Below are 17297 nucleotides of genomic sequence, written 5' to 3'. Positions count from 1 at the left end.
GTATACCTCTCATAGTGATCAAGCTTTACTGTACCTACAGCAACATCTGCTTCATAGCTGCCTACTGTTCAACAAGATTTGTAAACAACAAATAATGCTAGTTTTGCAAATTCATCGTAAGTGGGGTAACAGAGAAGAAAAATAGGACCTGTGCAGACATCAGATCAGCACAAAGAGAGTTCAGAAAGTACTACCCAATTTTAATGACAATGTTCCCAATAACTTGGTGTTTTTAAAACGGCATTATCCTACTGAAATACTCATCTAATGCCTTACTTGACTAGAAGGCTAGGCATCACCCGTGTACAAGATCTGCTGATCATGACTGTGGTACCTTCAACACTGCGCATATAGTAAATCCAAAGATTAGATTACCCCCATTAACACACCTACACATCCACCGCACAGGTTCTGTGTCATGACCAACAAACAGAACTATAGCAACAGTTGATTTCAGACTGACTGATTCTTTAAAGTCAGCAGCTTCTGCTGTTAGGTAAACTACAAAGATTTTGCTGAATAAATCCTAGAATTGAAGTGGTAATTAACGACAAATAACTACTCGGGAAATGGAAGCCTACAAAATCTGGATATTATTGAAGAATTGTTAAGAAGGATGTATTGTTTATGATGCAAACACTTTCACTGTTGCAGGAAACAAACTTCTAAGACTGTAACACTCAGAACCAACAGTCCAAAGGTACCACTCCTAAGAATATCATACACACAGGAAAAGAAATTTAAACACTCTGTCAATCTAAAGCTTATACTTTTCCTTTCAAACATCATAAAAGGCACTCACTACTTCCACTCAGAATGTCATTCGGTCATCTGAGAAGATCAAAATTCCTACATTTTGTTTTCCCTAGAAAACTCCTTTGTCAAGATTTTTTTATATTCCAAGCAAACAGGCAGTTTTCTTCTGGAACAGGACAAAAAAAGAAAAAAAAAAATCTAACTTGAACCATTAAGTCTTTCTTGCTGGTTAAAAGACTCTTCGGTTTTACTTTTATAGTTAATGGATTAATTTTATAATTAAAGGATTAATGATCCCTGATTAATGAATCAAGATAGATTATTGGGAAACAGGCTGGAAAGAGTCTGACAGGCAAAACCCCCATACTCTGCTAGAATTAACTAAAAATTCATCAGTAATTACAGACACAGCTATTTGTAATTATTATATAGCCTGTATTATTTGAATTGTGGTTTCATAAGTGCAGGAAGTTTTTTAATACAAAACAACATTACAGGTCCTGATTCTACATTCAGATCAGCACCGACAGTCCCTACAGTCCACAGTGTCTCAAATCCAACCACAGAACAGCAAACCACTAACAGAACCATTCACTGCACAGCACAAATCATCTCTTCAGTGTCCCAAGTAATTTTTACCACATCAGCTAGCCCATTACATTTATCACAAGGGGTACTGATCCCTACCTCTGAAGGCTAGGATAATACTATGTTTTACTAAATTATGCAGCTTTTGATTAGCTGCAAAGTAGCTGGAGGCTCTTGGAATATGTATGCTGTAACACTGTAAAGCATGTAAATCAGTAGTCATTGGAATTGCCAATGGACTGTCACAGGAAGAAGAAAAAAAAAAAAAACCCACCAGGTCCATGGCCAACAGTAGAGATACTGACAGCTGGGTGTGTATGACGTTACGTGGATATGTATGATTTCAAATACTGCCAAGACTTCTTTAAGATGAGCTTTTAGTATTTACCATGCTGTCTGTAGAGTCTAGAACCACAAAAGATAAGTCTACTCATTCTTGGTGCAACAACTATACATTATCAAATAATGTGAATTTTTTTGTAGCAATTAATTCTGACATTTATGAAGTAGAATCAGTTGAGACTTATTTAGCAACAATTGATTTTTCTTCTAAGATGCACAGAAATCAAACTGTTGCACCTATCTAAATTAGGATCATTAGCATAATAAAGATATGCACTTCAGAAAATTAGCATCTTAAAACATCTTTCAATAAACACTATTATACCTTGTTTACTTGTTACTGCCTTAGCCTGCTTTCTCATGAATATTTCCTATGGCACCCTTTACCACCTCTCCCAGTACCTCTTCCCTTCCCCTACAAAAATTAAAAATTAAAAAACGCATCCAGATTCACTCTCCTGCAACTCAATACTAAAGGCACACTACCAAAATGAATGTTTCTTGGGGCCTTTATACTTTCTCTCCACCCAATTTACCTCTCTGTATCTGCGATGAATTCAGAAAGACTCTTGGTACCAAAACACCTTGGTCAAAACACATGCCCCCCAGTACTGCCTCCCCCAGAACACTCTAAATTAAGCACTTCTTTCATCAACACTAGATAAAAACTCTGTGCAAGAACCATTAGTCACTGTCACGTATAATTACACCATGAAAACTGCACTGGACTAATGGTATATATACTATACAAATAATAACGAAAATAGCATTGGAACGGCTGTGCAAGGGGAGATTACCTCTCTCTCCAAAGACCTTTTAGAATCACAAATGGTAATAGTCACAAACAGCTTTTAGAATCTTCATTCATTTCTCCTCTACATTGCTCTAAGTTGGCTTTTTAGTGCACATTGTAATTTTTATATAAAAACTATTAAAACAAAGTTTTAAATATTTGAACTTATTTTAATATTTTATAACTAAATTTTGAAAGACAAATTAACTTCAAAGTCATTGCGAAATTAAAAAAAAAACCACAAAAAATCTCAGCAAATAACACAACCAAACTATCTGCAGTCAAGACATTCCTCAACATCTCGAGCCACAAACTCACCGTAACATTGTATCAACTGCCCTATATATTTTAAGACTGTACTTTCAAACATCAAAACTTGGAAGCAGCCACATATTTGTTTCTTTGAACAGTAGCTTAATAATAATAATAATTTAAAAATTCATACAGAACATCTACCAGTTTTTAACTGTCATTTCCACCGATTTATTGTGGCCGGAAAATGATACTTAAGAACATAGAGTTCATTTGCGGTAGCTTTTTATTCTAAAATAATTGTTTGTTCTGTTAGTCATTAGTCTACCAAAATCTTACAAGAAACAGCAGACTTAGTGTTTAAAAGCAACACTTCTGATGCACAAGCCTTCAAAGTATAAGCTCTTCAAGGTTTTCAAATACAAGTTTAATTCAGAAAACTCAAGCTTCTTGGGAAGAACACCTGCACTTCTCACTTACCTTACTCTTAAAAAAATGTATTACCACCGTCAAAAATAAATAAAAAAGTATGTATTTCATATCTTTTCTTTACCTGAATTTGTTGAACTTATAATTACCATATTTAAATCAAAACACATTTGAAAAAACTGGAATTTTAAGTATTGTCCCAAAACCCAAACCATGCACTCATTCATGCACATCCTATAAGCTGATGCACGTGATTTTTGATGCAGTGCTACAGGAGATTAATATCCAGCTTCAGAAAGATGTATGAGCAATAGCATCTACTGTACAGAGAAATTTGAACTGAAAGCCACCTAATCTGATGGGAATGCAGTGTGTTTACTGGGCTGCAAAGTTAAGCAGCTGCAAGAAAAGAAGAGTCTTTCTGATTTCTTTTGCTTCCTTGACATCATGAATTCAAACAAACAACTCTAAATTACGCAGCCCAAGGATAGGAACGTATGCCATCCATGGTCTAGTCCAGTGGTCTCACCAGTTCAGTATGGAGTGCCCAAGACCTGTCCTCCCTTTGGTTACACATCTGTGTACTCCCTACTCCAGCACTCATCAGGCCCTTGGTTGAGCCATATCACAGCATCGTTTAGGTTGGAAAACACCTTTAAGATCAAGTCCAATCGTTAACCTAGCACTGCCAAGTCCACCACTAAACCATGTCCCTAAGTGCTATGTCAACATGCTAATCCAGCAGAAAGTTAGCTAAACAAAAATACAGAAGCGTTGAGTGTTTCCTGGCTATTTTTTCTTGCAAAATTGGCTTACTGAAATGGCTAAAAAAGGTTTAATGAGGACGAGAAGTAGCGCAAATAAGCAAGCGGGAGGGACAACTGGAATTGCAGCCCAGCAGCAGCCTGGCAGTCAGATGTAATTAGGCTCCCACAGGAGCACAACTTTCATCTCTTCAGACAGCTTAAACTTTGGTCCCTCTCAGAAAGTTCAAAGCTCCTGATCACGTTCTTCGGAGAGAGGTGTATGGAAAGATACACGCTTGTCACTAAACAGGTCAGCTGCCTTAACACCAAAGTTCTACCTCTTCGTAACTTGTTATTTTACCACATAGAGTTAATTTCAATCTATTAGGCTTTTTGCCCATAAAAAAGACAGTCCAACTCCATCCCCCCCCCCCCCCCCCCCCCCCCAGCCACACGCTCCTGCCACTAAGGCAGTAATAAAACTGCTTTTGGACCAAAAAGGCAGGATAGCAAGGGACAAAGGATAGAGCTTATGGGAAGGGGGAAGGTGTTGCAAGATGAGGTGTAAACAGAGCTGCACAGCACATATTGCCAGCTACTCTGCAGTTATATGGCTCAGACACATTGTAAATCTAAATTCTAACCAGCTTCGTGGCTCAGCTGATTTTTTAAAAAAAGTTTAGTTATCCAGTTAACTCCCTGCATAAATAGGTAACAAATATATAAACGAAGATCCACCCGCTCATGAGGGTACATAGTGTTACAATGCAGAGTCCTGAACCTAAGGTGACATTTCTACCTGTCAAGCCCCAATCCCGTCACCACTGAAGCCAAGTAAAACTAAGTTTAGAGGGAAGAGATATGAACCCAAGTCAGGATCTCCACCCTGTGGGTAAACACAGAGTCACATTCCTCAGAGACTTCTAAAAGGACAAAAATCTCATGGAAAAAAAACCCCGACACAACAACATTAAAGTCAGTCTACCTGTTTCCACAGTTTCAGTCTCAATTTCTTGTTCCTCTGCTACATCTTGCATCAGGTAAGTCTCGTCATCATAAACCAGGACCTGAGCAGCGTAACCCTGTTCTAGTCTGGCACTAGGAACTGGCTCCACAATCACTGCTGGGAATTCAGAGACTGGCTCATTTTCCTACAGAAAAGAAAAAAAAATAAACAAAAACAAAAAAACCCAAAAAAACACGCTCTAAATACTGCACTGTTGAACTCTACATCAATATTTTCCTCTTATGTTCTTAAATATTTTAAGAAATAAATGATAACAATTTTAAAGATTATTAAAGGAAATTTTCCTCTAAAGCAAAAGAGATTTTTAAAAAATTAAAAATAGCTTATCATCCACCAAAGGGACCTTCCTGAATCTCAAAGATATCTTCCTGGCTTTAAGCGCTCAAAATTTAAAGCATCAGTCAGCTTTAACATAATGGAAAAGAGAAAGCTTTCTAATTAAGACATTCAGCTGTGGGAAGTGTTTCTTCTCCCTCTGCTCTCAAAAATGTAATCAAGGCTTTGCATGTGTACTGCAACATACCTACATCTGACCTGTATCTTATGAACACTCATGTTTTGGATTAAGTACATAAGCTATCACAAAAGAACTGGCTACTTCAAAGCCCATATGCCTATCCCAACTTATTTAAGGATCAAAATGTCTGTAACAGCATATTTAATCTGTTAAAGTGTTGCAGAAGCGGAAGTCTGCCAGATTCAATTTACTACAAGCTACAGGATAGTAGAGTATACCTATTATTTGTTGATAAGAATGCAAAATACCAGCAAATACATCACATGGACTAATTCTGAAAAAGGTCCTTGTACTGTTCTCATCTTGTTCTACACCTCAAGAAACATCTGAGATCTTTACTTGAAAGAGATGCTTAGTATAAAATATAATTTTGTAAACCCAGTCTACAGTTGTACTGCAGACTTTAAAACTTACTGCTTCCATTTCTCTGTGATAAAAAAATCTTCTAATAAAAAAAACATTTGAAAAACAGGCTGACTCCCTCCTCCCCACACAACAGTCTCCAATCCATTCCACTTGCTTTCACAGCAGGTTTACAGTGAATTCTTTCAAATTAAGATAAAAGATGTCAGGTTTGTTAGTAAATAAATGCTATTTATTTTTCTAACCTCTTGATTTTTTATTCCATTGCTGTCAAACTCCAGGCCAGGGCCTCCAGTGTCAATCACTGCTGATGTCATGGTGCATCCCCAGAAGATGCTTTGAGAGTTGTTATCTATCTCGAAGACAGTAATGCTGACAGCCTGAGGTTATCAAAGGCTTAAATTCACAATCCACTTCTGTTAAACAGCTAGGCAGAGGTGGCTGAAACACAAAATAATTTTAAGTTATTTGCATAGTTTATATTCAAAAGTCTTCCAACATTTATGAAAGCTATTGCATGCTACATCTCTGCATTAAAAGAGGGCATCGGTGAACACAACAGATGCGACAGAATGTACTGATCTTGGTAAAATTGACACTGAAAACTGCCATACAACACAGGTTTTACGCTAACTTTTAATACCAAGATAAAAGAATTTCAGTTTGGTTCTTTGCTATTTGTTAAATTTCACACAACTTTACAAATAAATAATATCCTTACATGTTTTCCATCAGCCCAAACCATTACTTTCTCACTGAGGTCAAATACCAACTAAGTTTTTGAGACATACATACATTTGAGTTACTGCGGCTTCACTAAAGTTACCGTTTTCCTATTAAAATTACATTTTCTTCTTTGTCCTACTAGTTTCAGTCATTTCATAAAGCTGTATTTTCATAAAACTTTCAAACATACTGCTTTTCTAAAGCAATGCATATGTAATACAGATCTCACAAATACATACCTTCTTTCTAATGTACAGTTTTATTTGAAATAAAAAGGATTGTAGCAGTTTCCTATAGAAGAAATGCTTAGGAGTCCAAAAAAAGTAATTCCACATCATAATGCTTCAATTTGGGTATACGATGGACTCCTTGAACTTACAAAGATATATAACCTCCATCTTTCTGAATTTCTTTAAAACTAGATTAACAGCAGTGCTTCATTTCTAAACAACTGCTATTTATTTATTCTGAATAAATATTATTACTCATATCCTGTCTTTGGAAGAGACAAATGATCTGTCTTCATAAACCTTTGGCCGTGAGGAGCAGTTTACTACTTCAAGATGCAAACTAAGAAGTTTGGCTTCTTGTACAACAGAAAGCACATATTCCACGTGAGACGTAAGAACCAAATCTGTTATCAATTACCCTGGCGAGTAACTCCACTGAGATCAATGCTTTATAACAGAAGCCAGAATTTAGCCCAACATTTTTAATAAACTCCATCCATTTAGAAAGCTAGCACAATCACCAAGGTCTGCAAGAAAACAGGATCTCCCAACATATACTGAAGAAAAGAAAATTATAATTAATGCTCCAATGGATAAACTCAATAAGGTTGCTTTTCAATAGCAGGCCACCAGTTTAAATTAAATTAATTTTGCACAGGTATCGGGAAAAGCTCTCTCAGATTCATGCCGAGTAACCGGTCTTCCTATGGGCGTGGAAACTTTTACAGGTACAGTATCTCAGATATACTATTAAAAACTACAATTACTGATCTCCCCAACTGTATGTTAACCAACTAAGAAAGTCAACAAAAAAAAATCTTATGCAAAAGCTGTTTAAAAACTTCCATTTATCAAGGTATTAAGGATCCTCCAGCATGCCAGAAAAATGTGCTCAGAAAGACATCCTTTACATTGCCATACTAACCTATCACAAAAAAAACAGTAGCCACACCAATCGACCAAAGAAAACCTCAAGAAAGACATCACACCAAACAAAAAAATGCAGACACAACAGAATAACATATTCAGAGTTTTCACCCTTACATACAAAAAGGAGAACAAGCTCTGATCACAGCTTTCTCAGCAATTAAGCCTCATGAAATAAAACTGAAGAACAGGAGATCATCTTAAATCACTGTCACAGCAGCAGCAGAACAGGCACAAGATATATTCCAAAAGAAAGGGAAAAATATATGTAAATTAGAAGAAAAACTAAGGCATTTTTTACTAAGGCTTACGTAGGCAGTCAACTTGACATGAGAAAGCATGATTCATAACTAAAAATATTTTATTTGTAATAGCACAAAAAAAACCAAACAGAGTAATACTTTATTTTCCATTGCTTCATTTATAAACCTAGCGTCACTTTTTGATTATCAATATTTTCCTTGATGAAAAAGAAAGCAAAACCTCCTCTGCTCCTCAGACAAGATTCAAGCTGGAAAGTCTTGGCCAAGCACCCTTGCAGCCATATACACCGGCCACCTTCCAGGTTTTTAGCACAAAAAGCCCACTCCCTACCTGCCTATTAATTACCACATTACTTCAAAAGTCTTTAAATACAGAAATTTGTGAAGTAGAAAAACAGCTGTTTATGAATACACTAATAGCATTCCTCCTCAATCAGGAGGAAAAATGAAAAATATAAATCACTTTTACTCCAAAAAGACTTTTTCCTCCTCTACCATTTTCCATCTACATCCACACTAGAAATACTGCCAAGCAAGCATAACCCAAAAGAGAAGTCCAAAGAATGGAAATTATATTTTAATTTGGAAGTGCAGCCTCCAACCAGTTTCAAACATCAGCATTATTCCTGCAACTCAGACTTGTATTTATGTAAGAACATACAGCACTTCATGTAGTACCTCTGCATAGCTTAAGCATGTCACAAAGCTAGTTTGGTTCTCAGGCAGTATATAATGCAAATAAGCAATCATATACTGGACGTGTAGTGTATATTCATATTTTATGTACTATAATCCCACACAGGTGGCCAAACAGCTGCCAAACTGCAGCAACTGAAAACACTTAATACTGTGTGCTAGATCAGGTTATGTCAAAACCCTGCTATTTCTGTCTTTTAGGTTACAAGAAGTTTAGATTACTTTTGCGCTGATTTCTCTCTACATGAATTACCAATTACCTATAGAAGTGACGATAGGGCAATGCAGGAACATAAATTATAATCCTCATTTTCCAGTTCCAGCAGAAATTCATAGCGAGTAAGAACCTTGCAGGGGAAAATATACAGAAAAATGAGCGAGATGTTAAATTTTAGCATTCACTAAAAGGATGCTATCTAGACTGAATGCACAGCACAGTTCGGACAAGGAATAACTGAAAGACCCACGGAGTCTTTCTATTATAGAATTTGAACTTCATACTATGAGACTTGCTATCCAACAACCTTTTGCAAAACCTGACAGGGTGGGGGAAAGAGCAAGCCCACCGGCCAGCAAGTGGGAGGTTAAAGAGTTTCAGTTCAGTCTGCTTTAGATGTTCAAAGTTAAACGCACAAACACCCCCCACACATCTAAGTGTATGTTAGAAGCCTGCAGACGCACCCCTTTTTGAGTGAACCAGCTAAGCATCTGCCCTCTTCCCTCTCCCTACGTAGTATGCCCTTGTGGAAGCCTTTTCGCATCTCCCTTGAACTTCGGCAGAATATTGGATCTATTCCACATCCTCTCCCTAGCAAGTCACAACTAATCTGACTTCTGTAAAAGATTGCCTAGCCACTTTCAGAAATTAGTTCCAAAACTCACATTTCCCAAGTCTGAGAGGAAAAGGCCAAAAGACAATTAGCCTCACATTCTTAAGAAAGATATGACTCAGATTTGTAAAAGACCAGGTTACCGCCAGTGATACAATTAACCAGCATAACAGCTGGTTCAAAGTATGATTATTTTCGAATTACAGAAAGATTATTTTTTTTTTAAAAAAAGTGAATTTTAAAAAACACACACACACACTCTACAAATTTAATTCCTCTCTGGACAAGTGCTTACAACAAAGAAAAATATGGAATGACATCAGGGGAGGGGAGGCAAATAATGTAACTAACATTTCCAAAAGAGATGATCAAATATTTTGTTACAGATCTGACATCCACTCCTGTTCTTCCTGGTTGTGGAAAATGCAGGAGAAACTAGTTCTGAAACATTTGGAATATCCCTTATGACAAGGAAAACAACTTTGCTGCATCACCTGTTATTTTTATACAAATCTCATGGGAAAACAAAAATAAGTTTAAGTGCTCTCATCCTACAAAAAGAAATATAAAATCCGAATCTTGAAGCCATATTCTTTTCCTCAACATCAAGAAGTTTCTAACCGTTTACCGCTAAAAAAAAACCCAACAAAAACTAAAAAAAAAAACCCACCACACACACAAGAAAGACTCAAGTTTTTGGTAGTTTTCACTGGTCAGGAAGACCGGTTACAGCACGTGCGTCTGCAGAGGCTACAGGGCACTTGTCATAAAGGCTGCAAAATTTATTCACACATTTAACAGTACATTTATACAGCCTACACTATGTATCCAAGTGCCTGCCTACATGAAATCCAAACAGCCCTCTTGTGTTTTCAGCAGCTACCAGAGAAGCTTAAAAACACTGCAAATCACAACTGTGATGAACGTGCAGTCATCCCACAAAACCCAAATCTTTAATCAATCCCCCTGTGCATAATCACCTATCAAGTTAATAGAGAAGCAAACATGCAGCTCAACAGAATTAAAAAAAAACAATGGAAAAAACAGCATGGAAAGGATGGCAGTGTCACCTCTACTAGGCCAGACCCAAAGTGAATTTATTTAGGACTGGCTTCAAACCAAAACTCTAAACATAAATCTGCAAATAGTTTTAGTACCCTTTTATTTAAATTATAAAACAAATAAATGAAAAAATCAATGCTTGGGAAAAAAAAATAAATATGCACACACTGGTACCCACACATGAAAACAAGACAAACATGCAGGAGACTGGGCAGCAGCAACCAGAGGCAGCTGCTCCGGCAGCATTCAGAAGAAACGTAAGAGTACTTGGAATAATGTCCCCCTTTTATTCAGCTGGCATCCCAAATCCTGAGGAGAGATTTATGCAGATACCTACACAGATGCAACCACAAGAGCAGGACTTGCAGCCAGCAGTAGCATCACACACAACTTTTTTTTTCAAAAAGGCCCTCCTTTGGTTTAATCAAAAAAAAAAAAAAAAGTTAAGGAAGTCTGCTTGAAAATGAAATTAGTTGTACGTGCAGAATTACACCAGCCAAGATCACTGCAGGATCCCATTAACTGTAACAAGGCTCCCTAAGGGTACAAAGGTGGTCTTTCATAGGCAGCACCTCAAACATACCAGTAAATGTCACCATCACTCTGATACATACAAACCATAGCACACTCCGGACACCAATTTTATGTCAACTGAAAGGCCTTTTTAAAGATATTTTCCCAGATAATTTTAACAGCTCTGCCTAACTGATTCACACTGGCATGTGCAGAAGAAACTGCAAACTCTGGTCGTGGTTTTGGTTTCTTTAAAAAAACCTCAGAACAAATCTAAAAACTGAAAAATTAAGTTACTGAAAAAGCTGACTGAATGAAAAAAAGTAAACTTGTGAACAGCTGAAGAGGGTGGGGTATACTCAAAAAGATGATAAAATAAATCTTTACATCCACAAGGTTGAGGGAACAACACACACAGTCCCTGCAATTTACAATACCTTATACATTATAGCTATCACAAAGTTATAGAAAAGGAAATCAAAATGAAGAATTGTCAAAGCAAGTAGTCCAGGCCATCATCATACTTCAGAAGGTTCCATACAACAAGGTAATAATTTTATTGTTGAACACACGGAAATTATTACCGTGGATCAAATTAATGATGCGCCAAATTCGGAAAGAATCTAGAGGAATTCCTTCCATACGCGTTTAATTTGATAATCTGACCATCTAAAGTTTGCTCTGAAACCTCAATATCTAAAGCTGATGAGCCCCAAAACATATAAGCTTATAATAACTTAAAGACTATTAACGTTCTGCAAAAAGCTGTGTGGCTTCAGCAGGCTTCTTCTGGACCTTCCCGTATTTCATCCTATTAGCAGGCTCTCTTCCCACTGCTCTCTATTTAAAGATCTCCTGAAACCTTCTCTTCCCTCTGCCCGAATCCTCATACACATACCCTGACTTTGTACCAGTACTTCTCTTTCCCGTGTGTCAATTGTTTGTCCTTAACATCCATTTCCACACCCCCACAAGCCAGAGTAGGAAGCAATTATTCATCATTTTACATAATAAAAGAGCAGACACATGAAATTAAATGGTGAGGATGCGGATTTAAAAAAAAAAACAACACAAAAAAACCCCCAACACAACACACAAACGGAAGTAGTGCAACACAAAATATGCAATTCATTTTCATAGGATATTCTAAAGGTCAAAAGAGTAAGTTATACAATTTAAGACAGCTTATACAATTTATAGAGGTAAAGTCCCTGAATGGCTTATACAACTATTAAACACAAGGATGCACAGAGAGCCTGAAGCTTAGGGACCTTCCGAACCAGGTATTACGGAAACCTGAGGGATGGAAAGAGTAATGTCACTGAAGGCACCATACAGCATAACCATCCAGTTCCCAGAACTTTTCCTAAAGCAACTGATCCTTTCCCACTGTCAGAGACGGAGTGAAGGGAAAGGGAAGAGGATCTCGGGTCAGACCCATTACACACAGTTTTGTACACTTACATTTAATTTCTTTCAGATCCTTGAAATAAAGTTTTGTGCTAACAGGCACTGACTCGGATCTCCCCTGCAGTACTCAATAGCATAGCTGGCTCCACGACACCCCTTCTCATTCAACAATACGGGGTTTTCAACATACCCGGATAACAGACATTTCTGTAAAGCGAACCAAAACTCTGATATTCTCCGAGCTTTCCCCAAATCAGCGGTGCCCACACTTCTCCCTCACTTCAAAGTTACAGCACAAAACATGCCAACTTGCTATTTCTACATTTTTGAGGCCACAGAAATACCTGAACTGCTCTGAAATTTTACTGTTAGAGCACTGGTCTTACGAATCTCAAGAATTCTCCAACATTCGTATCCCCATCCCTGGCTCAGCTTCGTTTCACCCTGTTTGTCTTGACTAACTAGGAAGCCCTCGAAGCCTGATGCATATATATACACTAACGAGCGCTGAAAAGCTTTATGATTAAACTGTAGCACAGGTGAATAATTATCAGCGCTCAGCAGACGGACAACTTCAAAGCACAACAGGAGATGAGCTCAGCGGACGGAGAACCTGCCTCACAAACCGATTGCTTTTATGCTGACAGTCAGTAAGGTTTGGCCACCTTTGCTGAAGAAGTTAAATGGTTAAAATAATAATAATAAAAAAGTCACTAGGAGCACGACAGAGACTAGCCATCAGGGAAGGGGCACGCAGAATGAGAAATTGAACTGGGGGGGGGAAGGAAACCCATCCAAAAAGCTGACAGATGCACAGCACACCAAGCTGGCCCAGTACGGCATTTTACGGGCAGGGTAAGGGACAATTAAAAATACGCCCGAGCGCAGCGCAGGGGGCTGGGCAGGCCCGGCGGGGCGATCCCCCCGCCCGCACGGGGGGGCGAGCACGCATGACAGCGAGTGGCCAGCGCGCCGGGCTGCCATGTTCTCCCGCCGCCCTGTGTAAACAAGGCGCTGCCCCCGCGGCGCTGCCCCGGCCGCCTCCCCGCTCCCGCCGCCGCCCGGGAGGGGCTGCGGGGCCCGGCCCGCCAGGCCGCGGCCGCCTCGGGGCTGTGTTTACACTGACAGCCGCCGGGAGCCGCCCAGCGCCCCCCGACGCCCCCTCCGCCGGCGGGGCGGCAGCCCGGGCGGGGAGCACGGCGGGGGGGTGGGGGTGGTGGAGCGGGGCGGCCCCGGCCCCACGGCCGCTCCGCCGCACCCGGCCCCGCGCGAAACCGAAAGTGCGGCCGGGGGGGGTGGGAGGGGAGCGGCGGAGCAGCCCCCGGACCCGCCACCCCCAGGCCGCCCGGTGCACCCCGGCGGCCGCCCCCGGGACGGGCCGGCCCCGTGCCCCGCCGCCCCCTCGCGGGCCGGCCGCCCGCTCGCCCCCTCCGCGGGCCGCCTGTCAGCGCCCGTCCCGCCCGCCGCGGCGGCAGGAGCCGGAGCCGGCGCCGGCGCCGCGCCCTTACCGTGCCCGCACGCCCGGAGGCCGCGTAGCGTCGCCCGCCCGGACCGGCAGCAGGAGCGGGAGGCGGTGGGCGCCGCCCGGGCAGCGTCAGCGCCGGAGCCAGGGCCAGGGCCAGGGCCGCCCCGCGGCGGGAGGGGCGGGCGCAACCTGCCCGGCCCCGGCCCCCCCCGCCGCGCCGCCGCCTCTGCACATGCTCGCGCCGCCCGGCGCGCGGGGGCGCTGCGGGCATGCGCGCCCGCCTCGCGCCTGCGCAGGGACGCGCCGCGGCCGCTGCTCTGCCTGGGGCGCGAGGCTCCCCTCGGGGAGCGGCCGGCAGCGCCGTGGCGGCAGCGTGCCCTCCCGGCCTGCCTCCTCTGCCTGCCCTGCCCGCCCTGCCCCCTCTGCCCCCTCTGCCTGCCCTGCCCCCTCTGCCCCCTCTGCCTCCCGCCCTGCCCCCTCTGCCCCCTCTGCCCCCTCTGCCTCCTCTGCCTCCCGCCCTGCCCGCCCTGCCTCCTCTGCCTCCCCTGCCCCCTGCCCTGCCCGCCCTGCCCATCTGCCCTCCCGCCTTCTGGTGAAAGGTGGTTCGCGTCGTCGTGCGCTGAGCTGAAGGGAGCCAGCCTGCGGGAGGCAGGGAGTGAGGCTGAGGGGAGAGCTCTGGCAGACAGGGTGTCGGTGGCCCTCAGCCGCAGCCCTGTGTCAGGCAGGGGTGAACAGCTGTCTGCTTTCTCTCGGAAAGCCCTTCCAGCGTTTGCGTACAGCCCCAGGAGGCGTCATTTTTTTCCTGTAGTTGATTTTGGTACATAAGAAAATGAGCTGCCCGTCTGCTTGAGCAGCTGTGGAGCCTCGGGCGTACAGAACTGATTTCAGCCAGTGACTTGCAGGGGCAATGCTGAAATGTCAGTTTCAAGTTTTCTTCAATCACAGCTATCTCTTTTACAGCGCATAGCTTTTGGAAATAGCCAAATTCATCATACAGCATTTGTTATTCCCTTGTCGACGTGAGATACATCGTCGTCAGAGTCGACTTGCAAACTAAATACCTGTCAAGACTGTCTTGGTCTGGCCTGGTCTCAGAGGTTGAGGACAGAATTGGTCTTCTCCTTTACAAATACTGGCCTTTAACCATTATACCCTTCTCTGCTTTTCACAGAAATAAACAGAAGAGCTTTAGCTGAATAGGAGGCATTCCATTTTCTTTACAGACTAAAAACCCCACATTGCCAAGGAGACTTTCAACATTGCAAAGCCATTTGCTCAAAATGAACTCTAGACTGAAGGTTTTCTGTTCAAACCCATTTGGGCCCCCTTGTGCCTGTACGCTCTAGAAGTCTGACATACTCCTTTGTAACAGCAGCCCTCCCAGCACTGAGCAGCGGTGCGCAGATGGTACACAGACAGTACGCAATTGCACACACATGCTCCTCACCTTCACCAGTGTGAAAGCATTTCTCTGCTACATCTCAGTTACTATCTGACCGTCTGCATGGACTGTTCCCTTGGCATGCCATCTCCTCTACAGAGTCTGATTTCTAACGCTCAGTTTCTGCCTCAGGCTTATCACCATCCATGCTCTACAGGTTTGGTTCTTGTTCCTTAAGCATTTGAACTGGATATTTATTTTCCCTACATCTTCAGGGCATCACCTTCCTCTCTTAAGGAAATAAGATCTTCCAAGGGTCTTTAGGCCTTAGAATCTGAGTGGCTTTTACAGGTTATGTACAAATTGCATGTAACGCAGGCAATTATTTTCCCCAGGGATGGCACAAACATCTCCCCGACAATAAAGGTAGCCCTAAAAATATCAAGCCTGTGCCCTGAAGCATGCAAACACTGGAGATTCTTTCCTTTTCAAAAACGTGTCAGGCAAGATTAGTAATAGATGGCGCTACCAGCAGCCTCTTACGTAAGTGGCCACTACTGAGGTGTTAAGTTAAACTTAGCTGTCACTTTGTAATGAAGCACACATCATAGCAAAATCGAGGTTTATGCACTAAGCCTGCCAGACATTTAATAGGGCATACACTTGGATGTTGTTAATGACAGAATTTGCTACTAGTTTACATTAAGCAACATAAAATTTCAGTTGTCTGTCTGCTCTTTAAAAGATGAGCGATACCACTTTTAGATCTTTTGTTTGTCTTTAAAAGGAAGTTTCAAACTACATGGGGGATAAAATATAACTTATTAATAATATAGCTGACATTCATGTTGCTGCTAGGAACTATAGTGCTCAGTGTTTGCAGGGTAGAAAATGTAATTATTTTAATGTTCTAGCATGAAAATTGTATCAACAAAGGTGTAAAGTTAAAATCTCATGGGCAGTGCATGATGGAAGTTCATATTTTATAGGCCTTGAGCTTAGATTGGCAATAGCAGCTGACAATATAAAATAAATGAAAAAAAAGACTAAGCTAAGATCAGCGTGAGATACCGGGAGGAAAAGATTACAGGGTTCCTGGCAAAAATTACCTTGTTATAAACTGGAAATAAGTCTAGCTAGGTGGGAGTTTTAGCCCCCAGTACCAGCTATTTTGCAGCCCCGCAGACCTAGGTGCTGTCAGTTTGATCTTTAGTGCTTCACTAGTCCTGACTTGGCTTTTAGTTTTGTTTATTTTCTTCTTCTTCTTTCCATGCGTCCAAGTGAAAATTCAGAAAAAGAAAACCTCTTGCCGAAATCTTTTTTACAGAGAAGAGCGGACAGCTTCTTTCAAAACATAGGCCCACTGTCAGCTGAACAAAGGCCATATAAACCACAGCCACTCTATACACCTCAGTAACTCCTTCTTGGAGTCACTGGGCATGAGGTGACATGGCCACCACTTAGGGGTGTTCTGAAGATAGATTTTAAGTAGCCCCTTCTATAATGCATATGTTTGTTTTCCTGCCACCAGGCCTATGCAGTCCTCAGTTTATTCAGTTTTTCTCCACTGTCTGTTTTGATGCCACAGGACAAGAGTTTCTGCCTCCCTTAACCTAGTTTATTTACACGGCTCCCAGTTCTCACTTCTTCTGTGCTGACATTTTCTGTGGAAGTTCAGCAGCATCTCTCTGCGAGGGAGTCATGGCAAGTGCTCTCTGAGTGTGCTCTGAGAAACCTGTGTTGCTCTGCAGAGAAAAACAGCACCGGTTTGAGAGCATCACAATGGCATCCTCATTTCTTTCTCTGCTGCTTCTTATTTTTGTTTGGTTTGGGGTCTTTTTAATGAAACTAGATTAACTCTTCATGTGGAAAATTGTTATTTCTCTTAGGAACAGCTCTTTTTGGTTTACCTTAAGCTAGCTGGAAAGCTATGCTGAAAAATATTAGTTCAATATCAAAAAAGCAGAGCCACTTCAGGATT

General features: G+C 41.6%; 1 protein-coding gene across 3 annotated transcripts in view; it reads right to left on the bottom strand.

Moving 5' to 3' along the window:
- ELF2 (E74 like ETS transcription factor 2) overlaps positions 1-14153 on the bottom strand; it is a 39362-nt gene extending 25209 nt beyond the window's left edge. For 2 of the 3 annotated variants that reach the window (XM_056321998.1, XM_056322006.1), the window contains exons 1-3: positions 13979-14153; positions 6059-6254; positions 4892-5057 (exon numbers count right to left, since the gene is read on the bottom strand). In XM_056321998.1, the coding sequence (XP_056177973.1) occupies positions 4892-5057; positions 6059-6130 (238 nt within the window). In that variant the 5' untranslated portion in view covers positions 6131-6254; positions 13979-14153. The remainder of the gene's footprint in view (positions 1-4891; positions 5058-6058; positions 6255-13978) is intronic. The other variant, XM_056322045.1, reaches the window with a different exon arrangement.
- Positions 14154-17297: the final 3144 nt, after the last annotated feature.

Source organism: Falco biarmicus, chromosome 1 (assembly GCF_023638135.1).
Source record: "Falco biarmicus isolate bFalBia1 chromosome 1, bFalBia1.pri, whole genome shotgun sequence".
In the NCBI taxonomy this organism is placed as follows: Eukaryota; Metazoa; Chordata; class Aves; order Falconiformes; family Falconidae; genus Falco; species Falco biarmicus.
Note: the sequence above shows the minus strand (reverse complement) of the source record. Positions and strands in the feature narration are given on the sequence as shown.